This window comes from Coenobita brevimanus, chromosome 45 (assembly GCF_032717465.1).
Source record: "Coenobita brevimanus isolate Jiangsu-jjx chromosome 45, ASM3271746v2, whole genome shotgun sequence".
Classification (NCBI taxonomy): Eukaryota; Metazoa; Arthropoda; class Malacostraca; order Decapoda; family Coenobitidae; genus Coenobita; species Coenobita brevimanus.
The window spans coordinates 19,774,428-19,792,409 of NC_136998.1; the positions used below are offsets into that span (position 1 = coordinate 19,774,428).

At 42.4% G+C, this 17,982-nt stretch overlaps 1 protein-coding gene across 1 annotated transcript in view; it reads right to left on the reverse strand.

Annotated features, from left to right (window-relative positions):
* The window catches only part of LOC145398454 (dipeptidase 1-like), a 560,071-nt gene that overhangs the window by 136,954 nt on the left and 405,135 nt on the right, over positions 1-17,982 (reverse strand). The window contains exon 7 of the mRNA XM_080271334.1: positions 15,242-15,326. Within this exon, the coding sequence (XP_080127460.1) occupies positions 15,242-15,326 (85 nt within the window). The remainder of the gene's footprint in view (positions 1-15,241; positions 15,327-17,982) is intronic.

Sequence of the window (17,982 nt, forward strand, 5' to 3'; positions counted from 1 at the left end):
TTAGTTTTGTACATACACGTATGTTGTTTTTTGTTGAAATAGATAATATGATTTCACTGCTCTGCATATATTTAGGTGAATAATGGAGACGGAAAGTATGTTTCATGATAAACTCGCAGCCTTATTTTATTTGGGAAACATTTGTTTATACATATTTATAATGAAAAATTAAAACTCAAACGAAAATAAAAGTCACAGTGATAAGTATTTCCGTTTGTGAGCAGTACGTGAATGAATACTGGTACTTGGTGCACATTATATTTATTTATTTTTTCTTCAGTAGTACTGGTAGTGGTAGTAGTAGTGGTAGTATGTGTAGTAGGTGTGCTAGTAATAGTAGTAGATGTGGTAGTTGTAACAGTAGTAGCTGTGGTAGTGGTAGTATGTGTAGTAGGTGTGCTAGTAATAGTAGTAGATGTGGTAGTTGTAACAGTAGTAGCTGTGGTAGTGGTAGTAGTACTTGCATTAGTGGTAGTTGTAGTATTAGTAGTAGTTGTTGTAGTGGTAGTTGTACTTGTATTTGTAGTAGTAATAGTATTATTTCTAGGAGTTGCAATACCCAGTCTTCTACTCGATCACCAGTGCCAGAATCGAGCAACAATCCTAGCCAAATATATATTTCCGTGTGTGTGTGTGTGTGTGTGTGTGTGTGTGTGTGTGTGTGTGTGTGTGTGTGTGTGTGTGTGTGTGTGAGAGAGAGAGAGAGAGAAAGCACGAGAACGTCTGTCTGTCTGTCTGTAATGAGGAAGATGGGCAGCATGAGTTCAAGGTCGCTGCTACTGTGACCGGCCTTCATTCAGCCAATACAACTGATTATGGAAAAATATTTATGGAAACAATGTTTGTAGTGTATTTTGGTGTCCTGGAAGTGTCATCGAAGTGATATAAGTGTGGTGGGCTAGTGTAAGCCATTGATGTGTCACTAATACCTCCGCCACGCATATGGACACTGGCAAAAAAACACCAATAATTGCCCTAATTCCCCACTCACTCACTCTCCCTATCTGCACTTCACGGACCATCTGATGCCATCAACTTGAAGTCAAAGGATTGGTGAGTAATATAAAACTTTATTTGTTGCAATTGATTAAGTATTAACAGAGATATGAAGCTTTAACGATAGACGATTTTGCCAGTTTCTGTTAGGAATGCTCGGCTGTGGGGAGCGCTCGCGACAACATCTGCCAGATGGGAAGGGCTAAAGTAATCTAAGGACATTTCTTTGCACCAAACATTTGTCAGTTCAGTCTTGAGGTTGTCTAGATTAGGTGTCTTCTTCTCTGCCATGATTTTCTTCATCTTTGCTCAGCAGTTTTCTATCGGATTAAGATCCGGACTGTTGCCAGGCCAGTCGAGGACCTCAATCCAATTATCCTAAAGCCATTTTGTCACCTTTCTTGACTTGTGACATCGAGCTGAATCGTGCATGAAAAAGTCGCACCCATGAATAGCAAAAAAGTTTAACAAACGATCTTTCAGAACTTGTATGTACCGGCCACCATTCATCATCAAGTTCTTAGGAAGAAAGTAGAGCCCTCCCCTTCCCATTTCACCTGAGAAACACCTCCATACCATTACTGATTGTGGGTGCTTAACAGTCGGCACCGTGTAGGCAGGGTCATATCAACTACGGGAGGCAGGGCAACGATCCTTGGCAGAACGCACCTGGAACACTTGAAATGTGCTTTCATCGGAAAACATAACTTTTCTCCACTCATCCAATGTCCAGTGTGCATACTTCTTGGCAAACTGAATGCACTGCTTCTTCATGTGGCCAGTGAGAAGCGGTTTCTTGGCTGTGATGTGGCTTGGCAAACCCAGCTCCTTCGGCATGCGGTGTTGAATAGTTCGAATTGAGATGTCTTTTAACACCTGGGGATGCATTCTCTTCAGTTCTGCCACTGCCAGTCGAGGATTCTTGATTACTTCCCTCTTCAGAAGCGTTTCTGTACCTCTAGAAGTCGTCCTTTTCTGTCCACCACCATGCTTGTGCTTTGGTAGGGCATCAGGTGGCAGGCCACGTGCTGCAGCAAGAATCTTCTTGACGGTCGACTTTGCACGTCCAGTACGTTCACAAATCGTGTTGATAGGGACATTATCCTGCCTCCATGCAATGATACGGACCCTCTCATCCCTTGAGCCGTACTTTCCAGGCATGACAACTTGACTCCAGGAAAATAACAGGGCAAACAGTAATGCATACGAAAAAAGAGGGAGGTGCAAGCTCAGAGCGACAGGAACTTATACTCCCACTCTTGCTTCTGGGCAAGCACTGACATGCTGAGTGTTTCACCACCTCCCGTCAACACCAGAGGAGTTGCCAGTTACTTCTTGCCCAAAAAATTCACCGTCTAAAGGTGGAAACACAAAACAAAGACAGACAACCCTCTCATAGCAATTCTGTGTGTAGGCCCTAAGGGGAGGGGTGAGGGGACTAGGGACCCCCTCCTCTGATTTTTAGTTTGTAAAAAGAGACAGGCAAGAGAAAGAGATGGGGGATTGAGTTATCCCCGTACCCTGAAGATTGAGTCTATGAATGTGCATGGATGTAGTACGATTGGGGCTAAATGGGAGGAGACTGGGAGAATGTTTGTGAGAAGAAAGTTGGATGTGTTAGCTTTGAGTGAAACGAAGATGAAAGGGAAGGGTGAGTCTATGTTTGGACGTGTGAATGGAAAATTGTCAGGTGTTGATTGAGGTAGGGCAAGAGAAGGTGTGGCCTTGTTAGTGAGTCCGGAAGTACAGCAGTGTGTGATTGAATGGAAGGAGGTGTCATCCAGACTGATGTGCGTGAAAGGGAAATTTGAACGTGAGTTGTGGGTGTGTGTGAGTGCATATGGGCCTGGTAGTGAAAGGGATGAAGAGAGGGAGTCTTTCTGGAATGATGTTGATAAGTGTCTGCAGAGTTTTGGAGTGAATGCGAATGAGGTAATGATGGGAGATCTGAATGCTAGAGTGGGAAATGTAGCAGTTGAAGGTGTAGTTGGTATGCATGGTGTGCCTGGAAGAAATAAGAATGAGGAACGAATGATAGGAATGTGTGTTGAGCGAGAGACGGTGATTGGAAATACGCCGTTCAAGAAGAAATTTATTTATAAGTATACATGGGTGAGACAGGAGGGTGGAATTGTTGTGGATAAAGCATTGACGGACTATGTGGTTGTGTCTAGGAATGTAATAGGAAGATTGTTGGATATGAGAGTTCTGAGAGGGGAGGGTGGAGGTTTGTCTGACCACTACCTGGTGGAGGGAAAGTTAAGAGTAGGTAAGAGATGGGTGAGAGCTAGGAGGGCTAGGCGTGGCAGGGAGGTTTTCAAAGTGAGTGAGTTGGAAAAAAGAGAGAAAATGATAGAGTATCAGGAGAAATTGAAAGATGAGTGGAATTCAGTGAAAAATCAGGAAAATGGCAGTGTGGAGGAGGAATGGCAGTTGTTTAAGAGTGCTGTGGTGGGGCATGCAGAAGAGGTGTGTGGTGTGAGACGTGTGGGTGGTGGTGTAAGAAAAGGAAGTGAATGGTGGTTGGAGGAAGTAAGTACGGCTGTGGCTGAGAAGAGACGTGCTTATGAAGTGTGGCTGCAAAGGAAGGATGAGGTGTCATATGAGAGGTATAAGGAAAAGAGGAATAGGGCAAAAAGGGTTGTGCATGATGCTAAAGTGGCAGCAGATGAAAGGTGGGGTAGGCGATTGACTGAGAATATTCAACAAAATAAGAAAATGTTCTGGAAGGAGGTGAAAAGGGTGCGAAAGGGAGAGTCTGGGAAGGAAGAGCGAGTAAAAGCAGAGGATGGAAGGATGTTAATTGAGGTTGATGCAGTAAGGAGGAGATGGGCAGAGTATTTTGAAAGATTGTTAAATGTAGAGGAGGAAAGGGTGGCTGAGATTGTGGCGGATGGAAGGGTGCAATGAATAAATGTGTTGGGAGAGTTGAATGATTCTTTGATCACGGAGGACGAAGTGGAGAAGACAGTAAAGGAGATGAAAACAGGGAAAGCTCCAGGTATGGATGGGTGTGCTGTGGAATGCTTGAAGGGTGGTGGAGCAACTGTTGTTGACTGGTTAGTAAGATTGTTGAATGTGTGCTTCGTGAAAGGTATGGTGCCAATTGACTGGGCAAGTGCTTGTGTGGTCCCGTTGTATAAAGGCAAGGGTGATAAGTATGAATGTTCTAGCTTTAGGGGTATAAGTCTGTTCAGTGTTGTAGCTAAGGTGTATGGTAGTTAGGAAGGGTACAGAGGGAGTGATTGGTGATGAGCAGTGTGGCTTTAGGAGAGGGAGGGGATGCATGGATCAGGTGTTTGCTGTGAGACAAGTGTGTGAAAAGTATTTAGCGAAAGGCAAGGAGGTGTTTTGGGCATACATGGATTTAGAGAAAGCGTATGATAAAACTGATAAGGAGGCTTTGTGGACTATTTTAAGATTGTATGGACTTGATGGTAGGTTACTAAAAGAGATGAAAAGTCTTAATGTAAATAGTAGAGCGTGTGTAAGAGTGGGAAATGCTGTGAGTGATTGGTTTCTCGTGAGAGTGGGACTGCCACAGGGATGTGTGATGTCACCTAGGTTGTTTAATATTTATATGGATGGTGTTGTAAGGGAGGTGAATGCAAGAGTTTTAGGTGGAGGTCTGAATCTGGTGAATGTTGATGGTGGAGAGTAGAAGCTGAAGCAGCTGCTGTTTGCAGATGATACTGCACTGGTGTCTGATTCAGAGGAGAGATTGAGATAGTTGGTAGAGAAGTTTGGAAGAGTGTGTGAAAGGAGGAAATTGAAGGTAAATGAGAATAAGAGTAAAGTGATGAAGTGTACGAGGTTGGTAGATGGTAAGGGGATGAATATAGTTTTGAATGGTGAGTTGCTTGAGGAGGTAGAGTGTTTTAAATATTTAGGGTCACATGTTGCTGTGGATGGAAGAATAGATGCAGAAGTGAAGTTTAGAATGAATGACGTAGGTAAGGTGTTCGGAAGAATGAAAAAGGTGTTTAGATCTCGTTCGCTTTGAATGGATGTAAAGTGAAGGCTGTATGAGGGTGTTATGGTACCGAATGCATTATATAGGGCTGAAACATGGAGTTTGGGTGTAGCAGAAAGGAAAAGTTTGAATGTAATGGAGATGAGGTGTCAGAGGAGTATGTGTGGAGTGACGCATATGGATCGAGTGTGAAATGATGAAGTGCGAAAGGGAACTGGAGTTGTTCGGGAGATGGCTGTTCGAGTTGAGCAGAGGGTGATACAATGGTTTGGGGATATGGAGACAATGGATAATGTGCGATTGGTGAAAAAGATAACTAGATTTGATGTGAGAGGAGTAAGGCTGAGAGGGAGACCACGAATAGGATGGATGGACGGTGTGAAGAGAGCGCTGGATGGGAGAGGGATGTCTGTTGAGCAAGTAAGAGTGGTTGTGCGTGACAGAAATAAATGGAGAGAAATTGTGAATGAGTAAATGGTGATGCAGCCCTGAGGGGATATTCTCCCGCATTTGGTCTGATCAGCTAGTCAGGTCAGGTACAGGTAAGGGGATGGGTCTATTATGATGTGGCAGGGGTAAACCAGCCCTGCTGTCGGGCCCTGCTGCGGATGTCACTGATTACACTGTGCTGTTGACCCTCGTGCGGTGAGGTGCGGTGAAGATCTGTCCCTTCTCCCCTTTGGGGCTCAGATGCGAATGAATGTGTTTGAATGGATGAGTAAATGGGGAGTGAGTCATCCTGTCTCGGTTACCTCATTTTCCTTGGGGGAAGCAGCCTAGGTATACGAGAGTATATTGGTTTTCACACAGTACTATAGGCAATATAAGCATTGTTTCACTCACCAAACATATCAACATACCTGACCTTTTTTGGTAACATTACCTGATCATCAGTTGTGACTGTTTCTTCCTCTAATGCTACGTAAATACATTGTCATTGATTGGGAAATCACTCTGGCCCTGAATTTTGTACCGTGGCACGACATGTCTTTACTGGCCAGGTCACTGGTAACAGGTGAATTACTGAGACAATGGAATGCTGGGGAGGGGGGGTGAGGTCATGTGGGGTCAGGCATTGTCTCTGCCTGGCATCTCGTAGAGGAAGGTGTCCCGTTTATAAGTACCAGAAATCTCGCGCAAAAATTGAAATTTGTGCAAATTAGGATCCTTGCAATTGATGCGCATTTCTATGCATCAACGGGACTGACAGTGACAAAATGTGTGGACGTATATAAACGTCAATGGGACACAGTGGGTTAAGTATTGGAATGATTATTCCTTTATAGATTTTATGGGTTTGGTTGTGACTCCAAGTGAAAGGCTAAGAATTGTATTGAGGGTTTTTATTAGTATGGGGCCGAGATGTTTTAAAAGGATGTTTGAAATCTTGTCAGGAAATACAATTTTTTTTCTTTGTTTACTGAACTTATTATGAGGTGATAGAAGGTGGTGTTTGTGTTAGGTCTTTGATTTGTGTGTGTGTGTGTGTGTGTGTGTGTGTGTGTGTGTGTGTGTGTACTTACCTAATTGCACTTACCTAATTGTATCTTTACGGGAATGAGCCAAGCTCGTACTGTCCCGTGTCTTAAACCATATTTATCGTACATATCCTTAAATTTGTGAATTGTTTTGGCACACACTATTTCATTCGGTAGTGCATTCCATTGATCAATTGCTCTGTTTGGGAAACTGAATTTCCTTACGTCTTTATTACCTCTCTTCTTATGCAGGTTTTTGCAGTGTCCTCTTGCTGATGCTTCCCCATATTTTAAGTAATCATTTATGTCTATTTTCTCCTTCCCTGATATGCATTTATATAGCATTATCATGTCACCTCTTTTCCTTCTCTCCTGTAGTGTTGGTAGATTCAGTTTAGTTAGTCTTTCTTCACAGTTTAGGTCCCTTTAGTTTGGTATCCATCTTGTAGTGGCCCTTTGAACTTTTTCAATCTTGTCTATGTGTTTTTTGAGATGAGGACTCCAGGGTTAGTCTAATGAATGATGTTATTATCCTTCTTAGCATGTCTTCATTTATGTATGTGAATGCTATTCTCATATTTGCAAGCAGTGTATACATGTTCTGTACCTTCTCGCTGATGTGGTCAGCCGGAGATAGTCTGTTATTGATAACCACACCAAGGTCCTTCTCTCTTACTGATGTGTATAGGGTTTTATTTCCTAACGTATAATCCCAATCAGGTCTTTTTCCACTTTTACCAAACTTGATTACATGACACTAGTCCACATTGAATTCCATTTGCCATGTATTACTCCATTCATGAAGTTTATTTAATTCTTATTGTAGCTCTTTACAAGAGTCTGTGTTAGTAATTCTCCTTTGTATTTTTGCATCATCTGCAAACATATTCAGATAGCTTTCATTTCCAGTGTTACTGTTTATATCATTTATATACACTAAAAACATGATTGGTGCCAGCACTGAACCCTATGGTACTCCACTAGTCACTTCTTTCCATGATGAGTAGTTTCCCCTTAGTACTGTTCTCATTTCTCTTTTTATGAGAAAATCATGCATCCAACAAAACAGTTTACCTCGACTTCCTCCTTGACGGTACAGTTTCCATAAAAGTCTTTGGTGTGGTCCTGTCAAATGCTTTCTTGAAATCTAAATAGATACTGTCCACCCATCCTTCTCTTTCCTGTATTGTGTTTGTTATTCTGTCATAGTAGCTCTACAGATTAGTAACACATGATTTTCCTTTTCTGAAACCAAACTGTCTTTCTGTTATCATACTGTTTTCTTGTAGATGATTTACCCAAGGTTTTCTTATAAGCTTTTCTAATACTTTGCTAACAACAATGGTCAGTGATACTGGTCGGTAGTTGAGTGGATATTGTCTATTTCCTTTCTTGAATAAGGGGACAATATTTGCTTTTTTCCAAATATCAGGTAGTTTACCTTGACTCAAGGATTTCTTGAAAATTAAAAATAATGGTTTACTTAACTCCTTTGCACATTCTCGTAGTACCCAACATGAAATTTCATCAGGACCACTTGCTTTTCCTCTGTCTAATTTACTTAACTCCTCCTGTATTACTTTTTCTGATATTTGTATATCTGGTAGTACGTGTGGACATGCATGTTCCACATAGTCCTTCTCAAAATTTTTTTCTTCTGTAAAAACTAATTGGAAATTTTTATTTAGCGCTTCACAAATATCTTTCTCTTGTGTATAGGTGATTCCCTCGTCCGTAATGGATTGTATTATATTCAAACACACTGAGGTGGTTTGGCCATGTGGGGAGGATGGAGGGTGAAAGACTGACTAAGAGAGTGTATGTGAGTGAGGTGGAGGGGGGAAGAGGGAGGGGGAGGCCGAGGATGAGATGGAGGGAGGGGGAGGCTGAGGATGAGATGGAGGGATGGGGTGGAGAGGTATATGAGAGAGGGGGGTGTGAGTTGGGAGCAGGGCAGTGAAATGGCGGGGGACAGGGCGACTTGGAGGCGATTTGTTTGTGGCCACCCCAAACGGGATTGAGGCGTCTGGCAATAGATAGATAGACTTTGGTTTTGCTTCTGATGTAGCTGTAAAATAGCTTTGGTTGATCACTACTTTTATTTATTATATCCTCCTCAAACTGTTTTTGGGCTTCCCTCCTTATTCTTGTATAATCATTTCTTTCCTGTTTGTAATTATTATACACCCTTTCACTATTGTGTCCTCTGTATCTATTCCACAATAAATCTCTTCTTTCTTTTGATTTTTTATATTCTGTATTGAACCATTTCTGTATTTTCTTATCTGCTTCTTTGTGCTGTGGGATGTACTTCTGGACTCTTATTTCATAAAATTCACAGACTTTTTTATATACAGCATTTAAATCTTGTCCTCTGAGCTCATTTTCCCAATCAACTTCTAAGAAATACTTCTTTAGGTCTTGATAATATCCCTTTTTATAGTTTAGGCTCTTTTTATAACTTTCATTGCTGTTAACTATGTCATATGCTATCCTAAAGTTGTAATTTAGTACTGCATCATCGCTTTTGTGTGTGTGTGTGTGTGTGTGTGTGTGTGTGTGTTTGCAATGGCATTTTTTTTTTTTTTTTTACTTTAAGGGCATGCCACACCCACCAGGGTGGTCAAATACTGTGCATAGCCTTTGACGTGTCACTCACGCGGTCACTAACTGAGTTACTCATCTGTTTAGAAGGATGGATTCCGCCTCTCAAGGGCGTATGTACTGAAAGCTGGGGATACATATATGCACGCACAGAAAATACACAGTATAAGAGTATTAGTCAACCTTCGACATGTATCGTCCTGGAATGGCAGTAGATACAACACAGCAAAAAAGGGGAAAACATTATATATAGCACATACATATACTCACACACACACACACACACACACACACACACACACACAAAAGAGTATTATTCAATCATTCACTATAGTCGGCCTCGCGCCCGTTTGCGTCTGTGGTGTGGCCCGCACCTGTGTACAATGGTGCCACGTTTCCCCAACTTGCGATGTGAAACGGAAGCTATTTATGTACAAGGCATCACAAATTCGATAAATTCAGATGAATAAAACTTACACTTGTGTATTTTGATGGATGAATCAACAGTAATCATTGCATAAAATATTTATACAGTAACACAGAAACATGGCATACATATTGTACAGTGTTGCTAAAAGAAATAGCAGTCACTTTTAATGTTTTTTAGCGTAGTTTTAGGGTGGTTAATAATATTACAGTTATGGATATAATAGAATGAGCCTGAAAAAAGAAGAAATATGCCAATATCCAAAGTAAAAGAAATAATTCATATAATTCTTGTGAGTGGCAGCACTGACACACCCCGTCTGGCCTAAGGTAAAGTACGTACCTCCATAGACCCAAGCACAGCTTGTACAGGTGTTGCTTGGGAAAAATGCTCACATTTACTGGCTTTTACCATAATTTTAAGGGCGAGGAATAATCACATTTATAATCATAAGCTAATATGTAGGACAAAATAGTAGGCATATGCCAATACCGAAGTAAAAAAAAAAAAAAACTATTCACTTGCGAGCGGCAACACTTCCACACCCAGTCGGTGGCCTTGACAGATAGCTTCCCTACAGAGAGAGAGAGAGAGAGAGAGAGGCAGGAGAGGGGCATGCATTGAATGCATTGTCGGCATCACTAAATATAACAAAACCAAATTAACAAATGAAAGCACAATTATAAATAACTTATAAAAGAATCAAAAGTACTCAGGGTGGCTCACATTTCCCGCCAGGAGAGAGAGAGAGAGAGAGAGGTCTGTCATTGCCTTCTTTGTATTCATTTGTTCCTTTGTACATACTGCACACACTGATATACATTGTTCCTATTGATGCACATATATCTATACACGTAATTTCTCTCTCTCTCTCTCTCTCTCTCTCTCTCTCTCTCTCTCTTCTAATACTGACCACGTGGTAGGTGAATCCCGGGCCCCCCTTCCCCTTCCCTCCCTTCTTAATCCCTCCTGGGTGTCTCAGGTCAAATCCCCCTTCACACTTCCCCTCCCCCCTGGACCACCACCCCAACAAACCCACATCCACACTCCCACCCACACCTACACCCACACCCCACTACGTCGGGGTGTATGAATCAGTAACGTAACAAACCTCTCAGCAGACAGTAACTTTGACACTCCATCTACTACTAAATATAACAAAACCAAATTAACAAATGAAAGCCCAATTATAAATAACTTATAAAAGAATCAAAAGTACTCAGGGTGGCTCACATTTCCCGCCAGGAGAGAGAGAGAGAGAGAGATAACGGTATAGAAAACGTGGCAACACTGTACACAGGTGCGGGCCACACCACAGCCGCAAACGTGCGCGAGTCCTACTATAGTGGGATATCAAAACTGCGGACAAAGAAATGTCAGGAGAAAGCACTAGGCAATTAACTCATACTGAACTGCTTTTGAGCCACAACAGTGTTAATTAAATACTTAACTAATCTTTAATATCTTTAATTATTTCTTATCCCTTTCAAGACTACAAGGGTGAGTGCAACTATTAATTGGTTGCTTGCTGTTTTTTTCCCTGCTGGGGATACGTTGATCTATGTTCTGTAAGTCTTAGTGAGAGACGGTGGAGTGAGAGGTTCAATGTTTAGATGTATGTTGTTGATTTCTGGGATTTTCAACTCATCGTTCTATTATCATGGGTGTTCACAAAATTTTTCCATGTATCTTTTCTTGTTGACGTTAATCAGTTTACCAAGTGTGTTGTTCATGTTGTGCAAGGAGTTTTGTTCTGCTGAGGTTATCTGAGTTTTTGCTACACTCACAGGGGCGGCCAAGCATAGTACTTGTCCCTGTGTTGCCCACTCATTCATCATATACTTGCTCAACGAGTTACTGTACTTCATGAGGAATGGAGTCCAGGAAGGAGAGGTGATAGGAAAATGAAATTTTACACGGAGGTAAACCTCAAGCCAGGCCAGGCGTCAAGGAGGGTGGGACCCCGGATGGTCGTCCTCCACGAGGGAGGCATCCCTGGGGATTCCGATCAAAGGCATTAGGTACGGCCATTGTTTTTCTTATCTAGGAACACAAAATTTTGCATAATAAGAAATGTTCACCACGGCCACGTTCTACACTGAGTGTGGTTTCCAGCTACCATCACCTATAAGGAAGGCATGGCCTCTGGGTATCCTGGGTGTCAGGATGGAGGCTGTAATACAGGAGTTTTATTTTTTATCATTATTTTTCTTTTTTAGGTTGGGACCCTGGAAAAAGCCTCGGAGGATTCCAGCTAAACCTGTTATGCACGGCATTTTTTTTTTTGTAGCAACATGAAATTTAGAACAGTGGCAAACCTACACTTGGGCCAGATTTTAAAGCAGGACAGAATCCCCCAAAACTGCCTCCCATGGGGTACACGCTCCCAGAGGTCCCAACCAAAGCCATTAAGCACGGTCATAGTTTTTAACTTAAGAACACACAGTTTTGAATACTGGCAGACGTTCACAACTGCGACGTCTTTGGCAAGGTGAGATCCTCGAGCACTGTCTCTCAGCAAAGGGGTGGCCTTCAGTCGGGAGGGGGGGGGGAGGGCAAAGTTGTGGTATTTCTACACCCAGGGACACAAAATACTGTACAGTGGTAGACCTTCACCTTGGAGTAGAATTTAGGTAGGGTGTGATTACAGGGGTTGTCCTTCGTCTGTAACATATATATTTTTTTCTTAACAGTATTGCAGGGGTTAATACAGCTACCACTGTTGTCTACTGTCTCGTTCTTTTTAATAAATTTCTGTCCTTGACAATGTGTTTTATTTGAAACTTGAAGTTAGGGTAAGAGATTTGCTGGCTGTTATAATGGTTCTAACGAATGAGGTGACTTGAATGTTGATGTTTTGGAATTAGTCCACCTTATAAGTTTGTTCTATATCTTTTGTGAATGATGCCCAATTAACCTTGTAAATGTTAAAAGTTTTCTTATCCCTATTTGGGCATGCTTAATTGTGTGTGATATGGTAATGAGGAGGTAGTAAGATAAAAGATTATGTACTACTTTCCAGGTGGTATGAATCGCTAGTATAGGGGTGCATAAAGTGAGGCCAGGGGAGACTTTCAGCTGGTTATGTCTGTGTGAATATCATGTTGAGATATGGCGGTTGCTGTGGATGATTATGTTCGAGTTGTTCTTGACTATGGGCTCTTCGACTGTCACACAAAAGTGTGTTTAGCAATTATGGGTCTTTTACTTAAAGATCCCTGGCTATTATTACACTATGGAGGTTCTTGGGCGGGGTTATGGACTGGCTAAATAAATCATTGATGACAGGAATTTAGGATATCTTACAACCCAACAAAAATACAACCTCTTTCAGGGACCTAATCACCTCCTCCTCTCACATCATAGTTCATACCATTTTTGCTTTATCAGCAAGTCAGTGACAAGAAGAAGGTCGCAAAGTAGCCAGTCACTCTCACTATTCTATTTTTAATGTATGATGAGAGGCCACTTCTAAATTGAGCAGAGTCACCTAAGGTAAAGCAGATCTCTTTGCTCAAACTTTCTTCTCCAATTCCACCTTAGACAATTCCGGTGCTGCTCCTCCATCACTTCCCCCCTCTGAGTTCCTCATGGCTTACATTAAAATGTCTTCAACTGATGTATTTTCTGCCATCACCGGCCTCAATATTACCAAGGCATATGGGCCTGATGGAGTCTCTCCTGGTGTCCTCAAGAATTGCTTCTGCGCATACACCCTGCCTAGGTAAACTCTTTCACCTTTGTCTATCAACATGTACCTTTCCTTCTTGCTGGAAGTTTGCTCTCATTCAGCCTGTTCCAAAGAAGGGTGACCATTTCCAACCCTCCAACTATTACTCAGTTGCTTTAACATCCTGTGTCTCAAAAGTTTTTCGAGTCTATTCTTAAAAGAAAAATTTAAATCCGTGCCTCCTGGAAGGTTTTTCACCAATAATCCCCCCCCCCACAATCCCGGCAGATTTTCGAGTTTTTTGCTATAACCTCTGCTATTTATGAGAAACATTGGAAAATACCAAAAAAAAAAAGCTCATCTGAGCATGTGTGTCCCTCTGAACACCTGGTATTGTCTACTCTGGAGCCGCGCTGCTGCTGTCACGTTTTCTATGGTAGGGGTAACTATTGCAAACCACTCAGAATAGGTAGATATTTGTTTATTTGGTACGAATTTACATGTAGTGCAAGATATATTGGTTATATGTAGTACTAGAATATATTAGTTTTCATAATATAGGCGACATAAACATTGTTTCACTCACCGAACACATCAACATACCACACCTTCCTTGGCGACATTACCTCCTCATCACTTCTGCTCATTTCTTCCTCTGGTGCCACGTAATCTTTGTCCTCCACATCGTCATCGATGGAGAATTACTCTTGCCTGTGAAGGCATTAAGAGCGGCTCGAATTTCGCCATCAGAGAGACATGTCTTTACTGGCCAGGTTACTGCTAAAAGGTGAGTTGCCAAGACAATGGCATGCAGGGGTCATGCGGGGTCAGGCAGTGTCGCCGTCTGGCGGCTGGTAGAGGAAGGTCTCCCACATTTGCCTACCAAAAATCACCTCCGAAACCTGACAAATGTGCAGATGACGGACCTTGCAATTGCAGAATGTACTGGTACGTCGTCAGGTCTCAGCATGAAAAAAAAGTTGTGGTGTACCCATACATCGACAGTATGCAGTGGGGTAAAAGTATCTTTCCTATCACAACCTTCTTTCTAATGTCAGTGTGGGCTCCATCAGGGACACTCCTCTGGCGATCTGCTCACCTACCTTTCAGACTCCTGGCCATCCTCTTTTTGGGACTTTGGCAAAAGTTTTGCCATTGCATTTGACATCTCTTGACACTGAAGTGGCTTTGGCATTGAAGTGGTCATGGTGGAGAAGTGGTCTTGTTGCAGAAGTGGTCTTGGTGTTGATGTGGTCTTGGTGCTCTAGTGGTCTCGGCAGGAAAGTGGTCTTTGCACAGAAAATAAATGGTCTTGGCAGAAAAGTGGTCTTAGCACAGATGTGGTCCTGGAGTAGATGTGGTCTTGGTGCAGAAGTGGTTTCGGCATTGAAGTTGCTTGGTGATGAAATGACTTGGCAATGGAGGAGGTTGCTTGTGAAGGGGCTTTGTGTTTCAGTGGCTTCTTGATAGAGTTACTTGGCGATGGAGTGACCTGGCGATGAAGTGACTTGACTGGTCAGTTGGTTGAAAGGCTTGACCCAGAAAGGGTGGAATGTTCGATGTAATGGGAGGTCCTTAAACTATTCATGCCATGAAACCAAATTTCTAACCTAATAGACGCAAAGGGCAAATTAAGGCCTGAAGAAACACAGAAATATGAAGAGAGGTGGGGCAGAGAAGAGGAAAGTAAGGATAAAAAGATTGAGGACAAAAAGACGCATTTTAGTTGCCACTTACGACAAGCAGGGATGCTGGGAAAATATTCTTCCACCCCCCTTCTCCAGGGGGGTGGTCTCAAAATCGAATAATTTCGGTCCTGCCTTACCCTCATCCGTTCCACCCAGTTTGGTCTGAATCGAATAAAATACGTTTAAGTTCATCGTGCTATGTGATCATAACCGTTGATCTATTGCTCTAAAAAATAAATATAAGATTAGTCACACTCGTGGTAAACTCTCAACCCTTCCACCAAGTTTGGTTAAAATCTAATTTAAACTCTATGAGTTATTTCCTTCACAGACATTCAGACAGACAGTCATACTATTGCAAGCGAGAGTGAAATGATACAACAGATATCAAGCTGGACCACTCACCGACCACGTCAGCAATGGTGGCAGGTTGTCCACAGGTGAGCAAGTCAGGGGAGAAGCTTATCATCATCAGTCCACCGTTGTCCACCTGTTGGTTACACCACAGCAGTTACTATACCACACTGCACCAGAACTTTACTCCAAGTAAATATACCACATCACAGCCGTTTTGAGTATTCTAAGGCAAGTAATGAAAATAACCAGTTTATGAATCGGATAAATGCTAAGTTTATTAACACAGATATGGATAAGATTAGGAGAAAATAGTTATCTAGAAGCTGCATTCATTAACAAAAAAAAAAAAAAAGGATAAATGAGAACAAAACAATGGCATGTTAAGTTTAGCATTGCCAGTAGTTGGATTATTATTAAGATATAGGGAAAACACTCTCCAGTGATTAGCTGAACACTGCCCACTAGGATTGTCACTTGTATATCTATATATGGAGTACGTTTGAGTGTATTTTTATGTTCGTATGTGTAACCATGTACAGACAAGCATTCATGCGATTTTTTATCCACCGCATTACCTTCTTTCCCTTTTAACACAACCTCGGTCCTCTCATCAACGTCCTATCCATCCCAGACCCCAGCGACAACTGTCACCCACTTCACCAACTGGCCTTTACCCATTCCGTGTCGAGGCATATAACCTGGTGTTTTGGATGTATGATTTAATATTTTAACAAAGCTTGGAAGGGCGAAATGTTGTTACTCAACAAAGACCTCAACATCACAGAGTGTGCTTTCCACCCTACTGCACCAAGTAATTGTATGACATCAGGTCACAACACCACACTAACCATGGTCCCTATATCACATGACAGGTTCACTGTACACACACACACACACACACACACACACACACACACACACACACACACACACACACACACACACTACGCCGCCACACCACACCACGAGTATACCCCATTACATCGCACCAAGCCAATCTATCACGTTTACTACAGTAGATTACGATGTAACATCACACAGCCCAAGATTAATATACCATACTATACCACACCAGATTACAAGACAACAGTAAACTATACCAGGTCATCACAATAATACCAATTTTACCATGACAGCCTCGCTCAATATACCTCACTGTACCACTAAACAACATCACGCCCCAACAAATCACTACCGCACTTCATCACAACGTCACTACACCAAATCCCAATAGGTCAGTATACCAAACTATGTTCCAGGTTACTATACACCACACTACACCACACTAGGACATTGTACAACACTGTGTAACGTCACACCAATTCGCTGTGTCACACCAAACCACGTCATGACACCAAACTACTAGGAAACACTGTATTCTGTCTACCTGCGGCCAGACGCCATAATCCCGTAAGGGGTGGTCTTTTGACTTTGAGTTGGTTGTTTTACGGGAAGGGACACCAACCTTCCGCCAGCCCACTTGCTGACACGTATGGAACATGTGTGGGTTGGGTATATGGTTACCACCCAGCTTTGTAAATGGTTTCCTGGGTTATAGGAAACCATGAGGCTCGTCAGTCAATATAAATCTACCTGAAGTGGAAAGAAGAGTAATAAAAAATGACAGGATAGATGGGAGAGAGGAAGGCAGACACAGAAAATGAATTACAAAGGTGAAAGAAGTAGACAGCACTACATCATTCTAAAATTGTTCTTAAGATCTTGGGAAGAAGAAAGTGCAGATACAAGAGGCGTAAAAAGCACAAAAACAAGAGAGTATCTGGGAAGAGAGAAGATCAGAGTTGTATATCCATTACTACATCCCACACTGTACTCACAAGGGCGTTTGTAGCTGGTGGACGGTAATGTTGGGTACGGAACACTGAAACTCCTCCCATCTCAAATGCTCTCTTGTTTCTGTGCTTTTCCGTGTATTGTTTCTGGACTTCATTCCAAAATCTTAATTATCTATCTATTACCAGACGCCTTAATCCCGTACGGGGTGGCCACAAAACAATCGCCTCCACGTCGCCGTGTCCCCCGCCATTTCACTGCCCTGCTTCCAACTCACCCCCCTCTCTTATATACCTCTTCACTCCATCCCTCCATCTCATCCTCGGCCTCCACCTCCCTCCCCCCCTCCACCTCACTCACATACACTCTCCTCGTCAGTCTCTCACCCTCCATCCTCTCCACATGGCCAAACCACCTCAGTGTGTTCCTCATAACGCTTCCTATCACATCCACATCCACACCACAACGCTCCTTTTTATCCTCATTTGTTATCCTGTCTCTCCATGTGACTCCACAGGCTCCTCTTAAATAACCCATTTCCACTGCTTTCACTCTTGACTTGCGTCCCTCCAAAATCGTCCAAGCTTCATGTCCATAAGTTAGAGTTGGTATGACAATGCTGTCATGTGTTAACTTTTTCACTTCCATGCTCACTTCCCTGTTTCTTATCACTGCTTTCGAGGAACCAGCAACCTTTCTTCCTTCTTGTATCCTTTCAAGCACTTTACCCTCCAAACTTCCATCCCTACTCATCACACTCCCAAAGTACTAAGACGTACTCACATTTTCCATTTCCTCACTGTACATGGACATTCACTGACTTCACCTCTCTCAAAGACCATCACTTTACTTTTCCCTACATTCATCTTCAGATTCCGTTTCTTACACACTCTCCCAAACTCATCCACTAAGCCTTGCAGCTCCCCTTCGTCTTCACTTAACAACACAGTATCATCTGCAAACAACAGTACGGGTAGTTTCCAGACACTATCCTC